The sequence below is a fragment of the Branchiostoma floridae genome, chromosome 19 (assembly GCF_000003815.2).
Source record: "Branchiostoma floridae strain S238N-H82 chromosome 19, Bfl_VNyyK, whole genome shotgun sequence".
NCBI lineage: Eukaryota > Metazoa > Chordata > Leptocardii > Amphioxiformes > Branchiostomatidae > Branchiostoma > Branchiostoma floridae.
The window spans coordinates 1,196,065-1,212,991 of record NC_049997.1 but is presented as its reverse complement, the minus strand read 5'-3'; the positions used below and the strand labels follow the sequence as shown (position 1 = coordinate 1,212,991).

Below are 16,927 nucleotides of genomic sequence, written 5' to 3'. Positions count from 1 at the left end.
ATGACCCCCTACTGCAAAAGTGGTGTCTTCCTTTTTAAAGAAGCTTTGCAGATAGATGTGCAAAAGTTAGGTGTGACGAGTCGTTCAGTGTAATATAGCCAGCTGCTGCCGCACCGCGTGCCTGCAAAGATGGTGTGTTACGCTGAAGGGCTATGGAGATAGTGTTGGATCTCAATCGACCAGGCAGTGGGGGCCCCTAGCGGTTGTAATGATCACTACAGGTCGACAGTGCGTGCAACAACGACCATGTATCCGTGTACGAGAGGAGAGCTACAATCGGGTTTGTACGAGGCAAGTGTGCCTAGAAATGTGTTCCATTAAGAACAACGCTTGCTTCCCTTGCGGCGAATATGGCCGCCAATTCGAGGTGCAGCATAACATCACATCTTACATCACATTGCAACAGCATGCCATGTGTATATCATATATGTGTATATGTGACATAAACTTAAAATTTTTCATTTCCATAAACAACCCGGCAAGGTCCTGGTTAGGAAATATGACGTAGGCCTACCACAAATCCTGCCTAACCAGTTCCCGAGTGAACACACCCTGTTTGTGATGGTACAGTGACGTCATGGTCTCGTACGCCTGAGGTAGGTGTACATAATAGAGGGTGTCTTCATGGCCTTCACAGACACACATGTTATCAACACATCTGCTATTACAAACAAGGCTTACTGAAATTAACTACAAGAGTCTGTCCTGTATTTGAATAGTTTGAAACTCTTAATTTCAAACTTTTGATTACCATTATATATATTTTCGTATTGTTATCCCATCTGGGAATGCTTAAGATTGAGGCCAACAGTGCCTCTAGGTTAGATATGTGTAGCTAAGTTAGGCGGAAAGGTAATTATCTCAGGTCAGAGAGCATTACAGCGTTTATTCCAGGCTCTAGTGGACTCCTGACACGTCCTCAGTGAGCGGCACAGGTTTACAAACTTTTCTTGTATAACCCCATCGCTGATTTCGGTAAACATGCGCGAGTGTGTGTCCTTACACATCGGCCAGGCGGGTGTACAGATCGGTAACGCCTGTTGGGAGCTGTACTGCCTGGAGCACGGCATACAGCCCGACGGGGTGATGCCGAGTGATAAGACCGTCGGCTATGGGGACGACTCCTTCAACACGTTCTTCAGTGAGACGGGAGGGGGGAAGCATGTCCCCAGGGCCGTTTTCGTAGACCTGGAACCCACTGTGATCGATGAAGTCAGGACTGGGACGTACCGGCAACTGTTTCACCCCGAACAGATGATTTCTGGGAAGGAAGACGCGGCTAATAACTACGCACGCGGACACTACACCGTCGGGAAAGAGATCATCGACAGAACGTTGGATCGAGTCCACAAAGTGGTGGGTTGAAACGATTAAACGTAGATTTTGTTCTGAAGAATTAATGTCTATTCATATAACTAAAACATACATACATACATACATACATACATACAAACATACAAACCCTACCCAAAACATAACCTTCTTGACGAAGGTAAAGACGATTAAACCTAAAGTTTGTTGATAAGAATCTTAATCAATGGGTCTCTGTCATTGGCAATCTTCTTATTCTACTGGCCAGAATGTACATTTATAAATGCAAGAAATCCAAAAGATTTAATTTCAAAACATTTATTAATTATGTTAATCTATTCGAAAAGGTTGAAGGTCAAATTGCTAACAGGAGATGGCAAAGCACCAAGGGAAGTGGGAAAAATTTGTTACAAATGATACATCAGTCTCTAGTTTTGTATTATATTTTACTTAATAGTTACGTTTTCTTTGTATATACGATTTACATACTAGTAGTTTGGATGGTTCACCTTTTGTTTATGTTTTGTAATGTTACTTGTGAATAAAAAAAAAGAATTGATGTGTGTTCATGTAACTATATACCGCTGTAGCTTTGTCAGGAACCATGGATCTCTATTGATCCTTATTTTTCAATTACAAAAATCATCACAAGCCATTCAGACGTTTCCAGACACGTCATGCAGCTTTGCCATGTCATGTGATGTGGTGAGCCCCATCCCTCCCCTTCCACCACCTTTTACCTCCCCAACCGAAGTCATCTTTACATCTAGGTGGAGTGAAGAAAGTAATTTAAGTGTCTTTCCCAAGGACAAAATGTCTAGGCGAGAATCGAACCCGCGTCGTATCAAACCCGTGTCAGCTAGCCAAGGCACCCGGTCATATTTTCAATTGTGCTTAGGTATACAGGAAATCTTGACACGACAAAAGTACAGCGACTGTCGTAAGGTCTACATGTATAGAGCTTATTCACGTGACGTCATCACCCCTTGCTCCCGTGCGCCGCCATCTTGGGGTCCATGCGCTACACAGTACAGCGATGTACAGCGTGGGTCTCCAAGTGTCCGAAGAAAGTGAAGTGGGTTGCACGATGTTTGACTATACAAAGAGTCTACAACCTTAAATCTTATTTTCACTACATAAATCGGGTAGAAATCACCCATTTTCCCATTATCAGTGAGGGAAAGTTTGACCCACTCCGGGTCCCCGAGCACGGCAACAGTGACAGTGGAAAGTTATCTGACCCATCGTTTACTGTCTTGTTCAGATACAAAATTTGTACTACACACATTCGTTCTGAAAATTCTACCAGTAAGATGAGCTCTACTTATGGCAGAAACCCACATTTGTTTCCGAGTCGTAGCACTAGTACATACATGACTTCGTTCCCGTCCCGGCTTTGCTTGTTTGTTACACGAGAAACGCGAAACAAACTTAACTGTTACCCGATGTGTGTAGGCTTTACCAGTGCTAGACCAACATCCCACCACAAGATAGCACACCCTGATTATGAACCTAAACGCTTTGAAGGGAAATTGTGCGTTGCATAAGAAATATTTTCAATTTTTATGGAGAGTTGCATAGCGACCCGCTGTGAGCCTCGCTCAAAGTGGACCCCAAAATGGCCGACTTCGCTCGTTGCCATGGCGTCCGGAGGGTGGATCACGTGACTGAATAAGCCCTATAAGAAGGAGAGGGTGGACTTGGTCCGGGCAAGCGGCCCGCGATGATGATGATGACAGTACACCTAAACAGATATATTGGGATATCTAAAGGTATGAATAAGTCAACATATTGGGTATAGCATGTCATTTACACCAATTGTTCTACTGTATAAACAATCGTGGATATATTTGCCTACTTGTACACAGTGAGGGTTATCGCCTCCCAGAATGTATTTAATCTATCTATCGAACAGAGAGTAGCAAGTTCTTTAGAGCAAGCGGAAAGTAATGTGAACAGCTCTGTGCGTTTATCATTATATCGTGAAGCACAATTGTATTTTCTAATGTATATGACAGAAGTTTTCCGTCCATGTTTCCCCAGACGGAGAGCTGCTCCGGACTGCAGGGTTTCCTGATCCATCACAGTTTCGGCGGCGGGACGGGGTCAGGGTTCACCGCCCTCCTGATGGAGAGACTGTCCGTAGACTACGGCAAGAAGTCCAAACTACAGTTCTCCATCTATCCGGCTCCACAAGTGAGTAACGCTCGTTGTAGTGACTTACCACATACTGTAAATGCAGAAATGTTCTATTATGGTATTAGACTGCATTCTATGGTGTTACCGCGAAATTAAAACCACTGCGAAAAGTCCTTTTTCCCGCTACCGCGAAATTTAATCCCCGTGAACTAAATGCATTTACAGTATTCGCAGATTTGAACGGGTTCGCGTACTAGCACTCCGCTCAGTTCGTGAATTCATAGGATTTTATTCTTATTTTTCATGGTCCGTTCCATGAACTTTATTTACATAACAAAATATACAATATTTAGATAAACGACATTTATATCAATAGGGGAACTAGGTACCCCAATTTCTATTTTGCTTTGATGTGCGATAAATTCCTCTCCATAGTGATAACATTTTTCAAATTTATAGGAGTTTCTACGACGCTGATTCAGATTTACGTAGGAGAATGTGAGGCACATCTATATAGGGCAACAAGTTTCTTTGCCGTTTCAGTAGTAGGGTATACTTTTACAGAGAGGGATTGCTACCCCTCCCCTTTAACGTGCTCGAGGCACCTCCTCGAACATGGGACCCCAATTTTACATCCCTTCCCAAAGACAAGTGCAGCTCGATTCGAGATGCCCTGCCTATGATTGAACCGGGGTCTCTCAGCTGTGAGTCTGCTACACGTTGAACTACAGAGATATCCCTCTAGTTAGTAACGATTTCACACAGATTTTGCTGGGGGATTCAATAGATGTCTTTTCAAAAAGTAAAACGGACAGACTTTTGCAGACTCCGTTCTGAAAAACCTGGCATTGTAAAGGGTTTCTCTAGTCCATGCCTTGTATTGTAGGTGTCCACTGCAGTGGTGGAACCGTACAACTCCATCCTGTCCACTCACACCACCCTGGAGCACTCCGACTGCTCCTTCATGGTGGACAACGAGGCTCTGTACGACATCTGTCGCCGAGGCCTGGACGTGGACCGCCCCACCTACACCAACCTCAACCGCATGATCGGACAGGTCATCTCGTCCATTACCGCCTCCTTGCGGTTTGACGGCTCACTGAACGTGGACCTGACGGAGTTCCAGACCAACCTGGTGCCGTATCCCCGCATCCACTTCCCCCTGGCCACCTACGCCCCTATCATCTCGGCAGAGAAGGCTTACCATGAGAACCTGTCTGTTGGTGAAATCACTGCGAGTTGCTTTGAACCGGGAAACCAGATGGTAAAGTGCGACCCTCGGAGAGGTGAAACACAACATCAGTCCTGGTTTAGGCTTAGGTCACATTTCCAAGCAGGGGTCCAACCGGGCAGCTTTCGGGAGCAAAAAGAATGATATAAAAGACACCAAAATACGCAACATTTCTAAATGAGATTCATGGGCATGATTTGTGCATATTTCTAGGTATATATTTTAATTTTTCGTTTCTTTAAACATCCCGGACGGGCCCCGGTTCGAAAATGTGACTTAAGCCTTACGGTAGAATGTAGAATGATTGGGTATTTCACCGATAATCATCTGTCTCTAGTTTATCAACTCCTCATGTTTTGCTGTTAAATTAAAACTGTTACAATATTTCTTAGTAATAAGTCGCAACAAGCAGAAACAAGCTATGAGGCGAGCAAATTGAATTAAGTAAAGTTTTTCCACAATGTTATTTACAAACACAGATGAACTTTCATGCTAACCTAGACATGTCATCACTAGTTGAAATAGGCTCTACCATTCATATTTCCCATTGCGTACATGTGACAAAAACTGTCACTGCCCAGGCTTTACTAAGCTCATGTATGTTTAATGTCTGAAGGGAAGTACATGGCGTGCTGTTTGCTGTACCGTGGGGATGTCGTGCCCATGGACGTGAACACTGCCATCTCCAACATCAAGACCAAACGGACAATCCAGTTCGTGGACTGGTGTCCAACGGGGTTCAAGGTACATACAAGTACATACTTCACTCCACATAGCCATGTTAGTCATTACGTTTTCACCATAGGTAAACATTGTTTTTGCTGGTTTGCTTCTTTTTTGTTCTGTCAAGAACCAACCAGAGCTTCGAACTTCCGTGAACCAATCAGAGCTGACAGCATATAAGCTGTACAGAAAATATAAACAGAGTATAGTAGCTGTACTGAAACTTACAGGTTTGCGATAATAAAAGCTGTATTGATATTTTTAATCGCACACAATACTATAGATTCAGCCTGATGGTTTACCATTGTGTGCACGTAGCTGCGCAAAACGCTACATTCTGCATTTTTGCGAAAATGTTGCCTTTCTAGTCACTTTTCCTAAGTTGTCATATTCTATTCCAGTGTCTCTAACTAAATTGTCTGTGAAAGTCAAATGTTTGCAATGCACTCAGCCTCTTGGTTTCCAGAAGAGGTTGCATGGATCGACAGCTACTTGACGGTGGGTGAGCTTCGCAGACGGCCATGGGAGACATTCTTAGATTGTTTTAAGAGCAGCATGTTGTGTCTAAGACACCTTCTTGTTTACTATAGGTTGGAATCAACTACCAGCCTCCCACCGTGGTGCCTGGCGGTGACCTGGCCAAGGTGCAGCGTGCCGTGTGCATGTTGAGCAACACCACCGCCATCGCTGAGGCCTGGGCCCGTCTGGACTACAAGTTTGACCTGATGTACGCCAAGCGCGCCTTCGTGCACTGGTAAGGCCCCCTTTCCACTAGACGGCGATCACGATGCGCTCTCACTGCGACCTGAATAGGATATGTGTAACCTTTGAGAGGATTTCTTTTCTATACAATTCGTTGAGCGATCTGTCAAATTTTAGGTCGCAGAGAAGGCGCGGCGAGAGCGCCGTCCTAGTGGAAAGGGGGTACCCGGGTATAAGACAACTTCGGCAAGAAATGTTATCACGACATTTCAAGTCGTCTTGCTGTAAATCAATGAAGATTCGCCCATGTATTACAGAAAACTGAAATTGTACATGTAAATTTTAAAATACACTTTCTAAAGGTCAATACTTATTTGCATGTCTAAAGTCTGGACAGTTAGCTTTTGCTACCTTTAGACTAGAGTTATATTGTTTTTACACTGTTTGAATATCTTATGTTACCTGTAATTAGCCCATGGGCGAGAATTTTTTATAACCTTTACTTGTTAAAAATGCACTGCCCCTACGACCTCAATGGAGGCTATGGGACTACCATTTTCATTCAGTTTGGCCTTTCCTACCGTTGGCAGGTACGTGGGGGAGGGTATGGAGGAGGGAGAGTTCGCCGAGGCCCGAGAAGACATGGCGGCCCTGGAGAAGGATTATGAAGAGGTTGGGAGCGACTCCCTGGCGTCCGATGACGAAGGAGACGAGGAGGAGTACTAGTCCAGTCCGTACAACCGAGTTATGACTACGTCTCGTTAGCCTCCGTTGCAGTCTTCGAACGGGGCCGGTGTAACAGCGATCTCGCCCCTCCCGGGGGCTAAATCAGGGGGGGGGGGTGGTGAGCGAGAACGCTGTCACACCGGCTTTAATTAAGGAAGGGGGCGTTGGTTCGTGATTTTCAACGTTGGCTAGGTTCTCTTTTGCCGGGAAAAGGAGTTTTCACGCTTGAAGAATGAATGTGTATTTGTTTCAAAGTTACTGATTTGCTTAGGCTTAGTCTAGTACTTGTTAAATTAGATGTAATCCAGTCACAAAGTAAAAAGATCTTTTCTATCTCTACGCAAATTTTACCTGACCTACACATCCTAATCACATAGAGCAGAAAAACACTCACGGGGCACACATCTCATTAAAGAAAAACAAACAAACAAACAAACAAACGTATGGTTATAATAAGAACATGCCAATTATATTCATTTACACGATTGTTTAGCCATGCAATTAATTTAATAATGCTCTATATAAGTAATCTACATACACAAAATGTAGAATTAGAGGCTATGCTCGGTCTAGTCACGAATCGTCGTCTGGAATATCGACTACTAATTGACAGCCGAATCGACGGCCAGCTTCAGGTTGGTAACATTTATCATAATTTCATCGGCTTCAACGACACACTGCATTTTATACCAACCATGCACCTTTAACTGTTTCATGTGCGCATGTAGAATATATTACTAACAATCTGCATGATTCAGCATAGTTTGTCCATGATATTATCTACACTTGGATTATCATACAATGATTTAGCAAATAGTTCAAGCGGAAAACTACAAATCTAATAAATATCTCTCTAGTGTCATTCGGTCGGTGAGGCTTCTCTCGATTGCACAATGCACGTGTTGAAGTTTGACCGGTATAACTATCTGAAATTTTCTCTATACATGCTCTTGTTACATGTTGATATAGATTTTATTACAGTCAAAAAAACATAAGCTGTGCAAAGAGCCTGCAGCGAGCATAATGTTTTTAAAAATTAAGAATCATTCAATGAGACGAGTTCAGGCCATTTCATACAAGCTATCATAAAGGTTCAAAATGATCATGTTTGTGAACACCTTAGAATTTTGTTTGTTTCCAGCCAAGTTTACATCGACACGAGTCTTGCGTCGATGTCGTTAGCTTCAAAATCGCAAGATGGCGCTCTGTGAACGGTGAAGCCGATGTGGTCCTTGTTCAGCATCCACCCCTCTGTCTGCCGCAGCACGTACAGACCATGTGACATCATTCCACTGGAACTATCACTCTCTGCGTTCCACACCTGTAAATAGACAAACAAATATCGTTACTCCTGTAATGAGAGTATACTAGTAGTAGGGAATCTTCCCGGTGCAAGTAGATCAAACATGACAGTCTGGTATCCGGGTTCACATCTTGAAAATATGATAGTAAAGCTGAGGGCACAACCCGCTGTACGTGCAAATACGTGCTGTCTACTTGCCAAAACGTGGGCAATATTTTGGGATCAGTAAGTGGTAAGTACCGCCTCTGTACGAACTCGTAGGGAATCCGACGGGCTTTGGAGCACGCAGACACGCGTAGAACTTTTCATACAGGCAAAACTTGGCATGTTGCCGTGTTGCCGTACTCCCTCCCTGCTCTTGCCAGTCGTTCCCCACGTTTTCAGAAAGACGTGGCGGACGTGGCCTTCCAAAAAAGTATGGACAAATTGCACGTACGGCAGGTTGTGCCTTGAGCTTTACTCTACCAGCAGAGGTTCATCTTTTGGGGGAATTTTCGTTGGGCTTTCTATTTTGTACCGTTTTCTGTTTGTCCCGGAGACATAAAGAAAACGGAACAATATAGAAAGCACGACAGAAATACCTAAACACACGTCTAAAAGGCCGGAGCCGAACCTCAAAGCTTGGGGAGTAGGTGATAGTCACCTCACCTGTGAGTAGTATTATGTCAATTCTTCCGCAACATGTGGTCAACGTAAACATCAAAGTAAACCACAATATTCCGATCGCGCGTTGGGAAAAACAAGACGTAACAAAAGTATTACTAAATACTTTCTATCGTAGGAAAGGCTGTCTATGTCGTGAAATATCTTTACTAGGACATAAAATATTTTTACTAGGACGACCAATTAAAGCCTGCTAGAAGCTAGATAAAAGGAAGAATTTGTAAAAAAATTGTAGGCGACACCCAGTTACGTTTGGTAAGGGCGGAGGAATAAAAACGTGCACAATTGAGCTGAAATTTGGAGAATATTGATAAAAAGGCTTCATACTATATATGAAATTGTGCTTCGAAATCTGAGTTGTGCTTGTTATTTCTGGGTGATCGAGGCGTATATGAAGTTCTGCTGACATACTACTTGCTACATAAAAACGTATAGTCAAGGACAGTACTTTCGTTGGAGTGGACCTCATTTACGTAGGTAATAACAAAAGAAACATCATACGCTGAAGTTGAGTTCAGGGCAGGGAAACTGCACTTCCACACGCCAGTTGGAAAGGGTTCTGCGGCTGTTGGGTAGGAGGATACGTCCCTGAGCGCCCCCTGGCCATTCTTGGGTGTACTGCACGGTCAAAGTGCGTTGTTCCTCCCCCATGTTCATACCCTGTTAGTAAGCGAAAAACATGGTTCAGTGCCGCAAGTATGCGGGCTTTCAGAGATGGAATCAAATAGAGTGCTGAAATTAGCAGAAAATTCTTTTAAACCAAATTGCGGAATTATTTTAGGTGCGAATGCGATTCAGATACACAGTAAGTAGTTTCAGCTCATGTTAGTCCTCCCTCCAAAATGCCACACCCCTAACACTTACTTATACTTAATTCTTCAAAGATCAGAAGACTTTTCAAACATCAGAAGACCATATAGCACCAAATCATAATAATTTCTGAATCAAAACTAGTAGTATTATTAATCGATTAATATATACGCATGTGTTGCGCAAAATCATTATTTCAGCTGGAGACAACACTTACATGTGTCATACATATAAAAGGACAGAGTCCGACAGAGAATTACTAGTATATTTTTAGTAGTCTTTCATACCGTAGAAACATCAGTGCCGTCGGGGCTGTCAGGATCGGAAGAACCGCTAGAGGCGCTGTCTGGATTTGATGGTCCAGGACTGCTGGAAGCATCTCCAGTACTCGATCCCTGTGATACACCACACGTGTCACAATTATCATACAGCCCACTCATCCAGTTTAAATGTAACATTTTTTTAGGTTAAGGCCCCCTTTCCACTAGACGGCGATTGCGCTGCGTTCTTACTGCGACCTAAATAGGGTATGTGTAACCTTTGATTTCTAACTTTTTATATCATACAGAATGTGAAAATGTGATTGGCATAACAACGAAACACTCGTTTCTTTTCTATGCAATTCGTTGAGCGATCTGTAAAATGTGAGGTCGCAGAGAAAGCGCCGTCCTAGTGGAAAGCGGTATAAGATACAAAGAAGATATATCAGGTCAAAGTTGTTCACAAGTTGGCGGAAAACTGCTAACTTGGATGTCAGTAGTTTGGAACCGGTTTGAAATAGACCGGTTTGAAATAGACAAATTGGTTGAGAATGAGACTAGAATGCTTCCAAGAATGAAGTAAACCTTTCTCTTTGTAAAGTTATGAATATTTTGTCAAATAGTTAGAAATGCTTCCAAAGATATCCGCTTCCGTCATTCCGTTAATATTCATAAACCACAGCTCTTGGCCAGCCAATGACATAACTAATTTTTTTAGATGTGGTCTCCTGATTGGACTACCTGATGATCCTATTTTACTACTTGATCGGATGGTCCATACCTGCTGTGTGAGTCTGTTATCCCTGTCAGCCCGGGTCGCCACCACGTCAGCCTCCCAGCAGCTGCTGTACAACTGTCCTTCATTGAACTCCCACAGCCAGACGAGGGTATAACGGCCTAGCAGCGCGAAATCATCGGGACTTGTCAGCAGTTAGAAATAATAGTCGTTCTAAAAATAGTGCTGAATAAGTTATGACAATTTGTTTAACTTTAAAATCACTCTGTTTACAGAGATGTATATGTCCTCGTATTACCATTGCAAAAGCGTATTAAACAGATTTGGGGAATCTTTAGTGTCTTTACGTTACACTCATGTCAATAATACCTTCGCGAACATTTTGTTACGACAGCCATTTGTTAGTTGAAACTTGATTGTTTTGATTAGATTTATAAAACTTGATAACTGAATGAAGAACTTAATTGCACATTTTTGCCAGACTGGGCACAGTATAAGTCACAGCAAGATATGTTGAAAAGATACAGTTCACAGATATACAAAATGAGACTATTGCTGAATAAATTCAACTTCTCCTCGCCTTTCTGTTATATAGTGGAGATAAAAGAGCAGATATGTTTTATGATCGATGGTTTATCTAGTTGCATTAGGAATATGAATTTTTCCACAGAACTTAGGTGTATGAAATAAGGAAATTGGTTTTGTTCAACTTTTGTAGCTTTCTCCCTACGGCATACAATCTACACTCTATTACAAAATGACATTCGTCCTCTATTCTATCTAAATAACAGAGAAGATGCGATTTTTATGTTGTTTTTTTCTAACCTGGTCGCAGGTCCTGTGGCAGAGTGAATGCGCCAGTAGCCATGGCCTTGTCAGGATCCTCACAGAACCGCGGAGCGTTCTGGTAGCCAGGCTTGGGGTACTGGGTGGTGACGCGGTCGGGCACGCCGTTGCCATGGGGAGACACGCCCAGGTCAGCAACCTCCCGGAACTGGGACAGACTGACGTCACCGGGGGCGTTCCTGGCCCCCAGCAGGATCTTGTTCGCCCTGTCTGGGATAAACTTGTTGGTACAGCGGACGTCTGCAACATGGTTCTAAAGAAAAATAAGGAAAAGTCACTTAACACCAATTTCCTCGCTTCACTCAGGTAAAACTTAGCTTAGGGACGTCCATTTGATATCATTACTGTATTGTCATAATAGATCTGACCATATATACAACTCGTGCTCTTTAATACAAACTTTGCGTGCTACGCCATGAGGCGGTTTACCGGGTATACAATACATACAAACAAACAAAGAAACAAACAAACAAACAACAAACAAAACACAAATAAATGTATAAGCCTGCTTGATTAGTAAACTGATCTAACATCGAAAGCACGGGGTGATCGTAAAAGGCAAATAAATGTAATTTGCAATAAAGGGTCCTTCTGTAACGTTTTTACAAAGTGACTTCACAGTCAAAACCACATTCAGTCAGTTCTGAAAATCTAGTTGGTTCCATACATGTTTGTATGCAGTAAGGATAAATTGAGTTAAATGGTAGAAAGCTATGAAAACCACATGTACAGGTATAACGAAAACAGAGCACATACTGTATATGTAGAAATTTTCGCGGTGGTTTTATGTTCGCGTTGCCAATTCAACGCGAACTTAAAACCATCGCGAACATTTTCCATGGCAGTAAGAGACTGTAGTGCATGGTTCTACCGTGAACTTAAAACCACCACGATAAGTCCTTTTCCCGCTCCCGCGAAATTATATCCCCGCGAATATAAATGCATTTACGGTTACCGTACCTTAGTGGGGTGGACGAAGATTACCTCCTGACCAGGGTAGTACACTGCCATTGGGTGAGAGGCGCTGTACTGAGTGACGTCATTCCGTGCTGTTTTGCAGGCTTGGTTCTCGGAAGGGGTGAAGTCGTACCCGGTGTCTACTCCAAACACCCCCCGCCGGTTGGCAAACCTGGCAAGGAAAAGTATAAACATTTCAGAAGTTCCGATGCATGTTTTGTGTTCGGTAGAAAAACGTATTGAAAGTAGGTTGATTCTGTGTCCTGATTACATAGCATGTGCCACACATCTCTCTATCTGGGGCTAATCATTTCCATAAAAAATGGAGATATAGTTTTAGGTATGTCCGTTTGTCTGCACTTAATTCGCATATTTAACGAGGAAAATCCATTTTTGTAGTGTTTTCCATTATAGGGCCCAAATACCTGAAATATATGTAGTTTGTGTTAGGTGTTCACAGATACCAATTATCCAAATAAATCCCTAATTTGCATAATTAATGTAACAGTGCATATTGTTTTGAGTATCGTCCATTCAAGTGGTTTCACATACTGAATCAGGTCCAGGTTCAGGTCTGCACCTGGACCTGATCTTTGGACGGACCTGGACCGGACATAGACCTGAATTTTCTGTACCGGTACCCACCCCTAGTTAGTAGGATTAGGATGTTCCAAATCTCTTGACTATGAGATGTTAGCCATCAAGTGTCCTGGGGCCGGACCATTGAAGGGCTGCTAAAAGTGAGTTCATTTGGTCAAGGAAGTGATCACGAAAGAGAAGAAATGTGACGTTCTCTCTATACACTCTGCCCGACATCTATGACCGCCTAAAATTGTCCTTATCGTAACAAAAAAAGCATCCACTTGTTACTTTTTGATGTGCACTGCAGAGCCGTAAAAACAAAGTAAGAAGAAAAAAACATTTCGTGAGAAGTCTTCCCTCTTAAGGATTCCCTGTCCAGGTGTTTTCAATCTCGACCTCGGTTTCTCGGATCGGAGTCTTAGCTCGAGATGTGGGACGCTTTTTGTCTAACTCACGAATAGGGAATAACACAGACAACACCTCTAACACGTCAAATGGCTGACCTTTAAGGTGCACTCTCACTGCACTCGCGTCAAGCTTGCGTCGCTGCGGGGTTCGTTCCCTGCGTCACTGTTTTGTTATTTTCTCCGATTTTTACCTTTGCCAGAATGGCTAAGGTTATGTTTTAGGTTTGTGAGTCTGTGTGTCTGTGTGTCTGTGTGTCTGTCTGTGTGTTAACAGTATAACTCAAGAAGCCTTTGATGGATCCTAATAATATTTGGTGGGTAGGGGTCGGGAAAACTAAGGTCAAGTTCGATAATGGGCCCCCTAGCGGCTTGCTAAGTACTGCAGCAAAACCTCAATTTTTTTATCTCGTGTTCTGGACCTGCTGTGGTTATGATTTTTGAGTGGTAGATAGCCCTTGGTGCAGAGAGTAAGTGCTTTAAGTTTGGACCCCCTAGCGGCTTGTTTGGAACTGCAGTCGCCGATTTCCTTTCAAACTTTGGACGAGAATCACTCGAGAACGTGTTGATGGATCGTCATGGTTTTTGGTATGTAGATAGCCCAAGTAACAATGTACACAATGAAATACCAATTATGCAAATCAGCAACTAATTTGCATAATTAATGAGGAAAGTTTATAAATCCACTGCATTTCATGATAGGACTTTCAAACTTGTCACATATATAGATGAGGAAGAGAGAAATATGAATGCATGTTAATTATGCAAATGACGGCCTCATTTGCATAATTAATGAGAAAATATGAACGTGTTGACGGATCGTCATGGTTTTTGGTATGTAGATAGCCCAAGGGAAGACTTACATGATGGAATTATAATTATGCAAATCGATTGCTAATTTGCATAATTAATGAGAAAAGTTTGTAAATCCACTGCATTCCTTATAGGACTTTCAAACTTGTCACATTTTTAGCTAAGAAAGAAGGAAATATCAATACACATTTATTATGCAAATGATGCTTGATGCAATTTAATATTATTATGTAAATCTAATCTGCATAGGGATCTAATTTGCATAAGCAATGGCGAAATGTTATGAACCAACTCCAGGCATATAAAATAAAATGTAATGAGTAACACATTTATGTCTACAGGCATCATTCTACATAACAAACCTGGTTTATTTGGCAAAGGTATGTGTTCGTTGAACTCTAGTTTAAAATAATTTAAATATTGCGTAATACGTATAAATGACTTAGAAGACGACAAAATACACAAAGGTAAGAAAATTCGTTCTTTATCTCTGAAAGTCGTTGAGTATCTTTCGAACTCCGCAGTGACGCAAGCTTGACGTGAGAGTGCATCTTAAGAGTAAGGCTTGCCATTTTGCCCCGGTTACATCTCAACTAGTTTAAAATCATTGTGCCACCGGCCGTTCAAATCTAACCGAGTTCGGACAGCATTGTAAATTGAACAGTGACCCAGCCTGAAATTTTTCAAGACTCGAAAATCAAATCGACTTGAATTCATGACTAGTTTTAAGCAGTGCCGTTATATGTAGCGACATAGATGTAAACGTAGAAGTTTAGAAATATTGATAGATTTTGGAACTGACGTTGTCTTTAAAAACGATTCTTCTGTTGAAACATTACCCACTTCTGTTGCAAATAAAACACTTGAAGACTGTTCTACGGATGTTTTTTTTTCGCGCACATTACTTCTGATCTGTTCTTTTAAGAACAGATCAGTTATTTAAAAATAACAAATAACTTACTTCTGTGTGTATTTTTCCGCCCAGACCCCTGCAGTGCCTATAGCTAGTGGTACACAAATGCAGTCAACATATTTTAGAGGGAGGAGTTGATAGCCCTTCCACTTTGACCGATTTTACGTCCTTTTCAAAAGACGAGTGCATACCAGCAGAAATGACCTATCTAGGGTTGAATCGGGGTCTCCATGTTAAAAAACTACCATTTGAGCCACCGGGACATCCCTCATCTAGCGCTAGTTCACCTTTTTCCGCGGGGTAACCTATATACAATTGCTTTTAAAAACGGTGTTTAACGATATCAAGACGAAAGACGGTGGTTATAAACTACGACATCTTAAAGGTTTGAAACCACTGTCCGTGGACTTGATATCCCTCAATACCCTGTTATAATGTAGAGATGTATAGATTGTTGGAATACTTTCCTGTCAGATACCTAGTACTGTACTACAGAAAATGACATCCATTAATGAATGCATGAACACCTTTAGTTTATTATACATTTTTGCCCAACCGAGCTAAGTACAGGTCACACCAAAGACGAAACATATAACATGTAAAATCATCATAGATCTAGCCTAACACATCAGTAGTGAATACTTAATTTATAATGATGTATCGCTGTTCCAAGAACGTTTACAAAAAGCAAGAGGCGTACTGGCTCGTTCTCATTGAAATGTAAAAAATGCTGTCGCCTGCTTTTACGACTTGATACTGTGCAAATTATAGACAACGCCACTACTTCCTTCATTTTTCCACAACCCCTGTAATGTTTTACAAAAGATGCACCACAAAAATCGTATTGGTTGGTGGCTTGGAAGAATTTATAGCCACTAATGGGACTTCACCCCCTTAAAATGGCTGTCGCCTGAGAAGACATGTTTTTGGCATGGCTAAAAGAGGAATTTTTGCTAAACAATCAGGTAGGTGTCACTGAAAAATAAGCCGTAAAATTGATATTTTATACATTTCAATGAAATCTATATTAATGTAACGCTACATAACCTTTATCCGCGGGGTAACCTTTATCCGTTTCTTTTGAAAACAGGGTATCTAGGCATATCAAGTCCACGGACAGTGGTTTCAAATTGCAACATTTTCAAGATATCGCAGTTTATAACCACCGTCTGTCGTCTTGATATCGTTAAACACCGTTTTTAAAAGCAACGGATATAGGTTACCCCGCGGATAAAAGTAAACTAGCGTTAAATGTTTAGAAAGGCTATTTTTAGATAAAAAGCGGGTGTTACCTCTCGGCAGATCTCGGGAAACCTCGGCACTTGGTTTGGTCCCACGTGGCCCCATTTTTCTCGGTGTAGTCCGTACAGGAGACCCAGGAGTGTCCCGCCACCTTCGCAACAAACACACACATCAGGAGAGCAGCGGGAGTCTTCATGGTCGCTGTTTGAGAGCTGTCTGTCCACTTGACGATTTCTGACTTATAAACGTTTGAGACCCTATCACGTGATCCCTTCTTAGAAAGATAGTGACGCGGGGTTGTTGACTTCCGGTCCGTCTCTCCGTACTGTTGGTGACGTCAGACGGGACAGTGGTGACGTCACACGGGACAGAACGGTTGTAACGCACACACGTTTTCCAAACACATGTTTTAGGTACTGTAAATTGGGTTTTAATTTCGAGGTTGGGAGAAAATGTAGTGTTTACGGTTGTCTTAATTCGTCTTTAAATTTCCATGCGGTGTTTTACTGTTAGAGGGACAATGTTTAGTTTAAGTTTGCGATGAAGATGTTCCCCCAAACAACTTA

At 42.2% G+C, this 16,927-nt stretch overlaps 2 protein-coding genes across 3 annotated transcripts in view; one reads left to right on the top strand and one right to left on the bottom strand.

Annotated features, from left to right (window-relative positions):
* Positions 1 to 7,822, top strand: part of LOC118406986 (tubulin alpha-1C chain-like) — a 12,000-nt gene extending 4,178 nt beyond the window's left edge. The window contains exons 1-6 of one of the 2 annotated variants that reach the window (XM_035807391.1): positions 897 to 1,356; positions 3,355 to 3,507; positions 4,337 to 4,736; positions 5,298 to 5,425; positions 5,995 to 6,158; positions 6,697 to 7,822. In XM_035807391.1, coding sequence (XP_035663284.1) covers positions 982 to 1,356; positions 3,355 to 3,507; positions 4,337 to 4,736; positions 5,298 to 5,425; positions 5,995 to 6,158; positions 6,697 to 6,832 — 1,356 coding nt within the window. In that variant the 5' untranslated portion in view covers positions 897 to 981 and the 3' untranslated portion in view covers positions 6,833 to 7,822. Of the gene's footprint in view, positions 1 to 896; positions 1,357 to 3,354; positions 3,508 to 4,336; positions 4,737 to 5,297; positions 5,426 to 5,994; positions 6,159 to 6,696 lie in introns of those variants that run through there. The other variant, XM_035807392.1, reaches the window with a different exon arrangement.
* On the bottom strand, positions 7,280 to 16,602 carry LOC118406987. The gene is made up of 7 exons (XM_035807393.1): positions 16,412 to 16,602; positions 12,411 to 12,579; positions 11,430 to 11,703; positions 10,650 to 10,765; positions 9,896 to 10,003; positions 9,300 to 9,458; positions 7,280 to 8,153 (listed from the first exon to the last, which is right to left on the bottom strand). The coding sequence occupies exons 1-7, from the start codon at positions 16,555 to 16,557 to the stop codon at positions 7,980 to 7,982; spliced, it is 1,146 nt and encodes a 381-aa protein (XP_035663286.1). The 5' UTR covers positions 16,558 to 16,602; the 3' UTR covers positions 7,280 to 7,979.
* Between the last annotated feature and the right edge of the window lie 325 nt (positions 16,603 to 16,927).

Coding starts and splice junctions, on each gene's coding strand:
- LOC118406987 (XM_035807393.1), bottom strand. CDS start 16,557: ATGAAGACTCCCGCTGCTCTCCTGATGTGTGTGTTTGTTGCGAAGGTG. Junction 12,580..16,411: donor TTCCCGAGATCTGCCGAGAG/GTAACACCCGCT, acceptor TTTCCTTGCCAG/GTTTGCCAACCGGCGGGGGG. Junction 11,704..12,410: donor TCTTCGTCCACCCCACTAAG/GTACGGTAACCG, acceptor ATTTTTCTTTAG/AACCATGTTGCAGACGTCCG.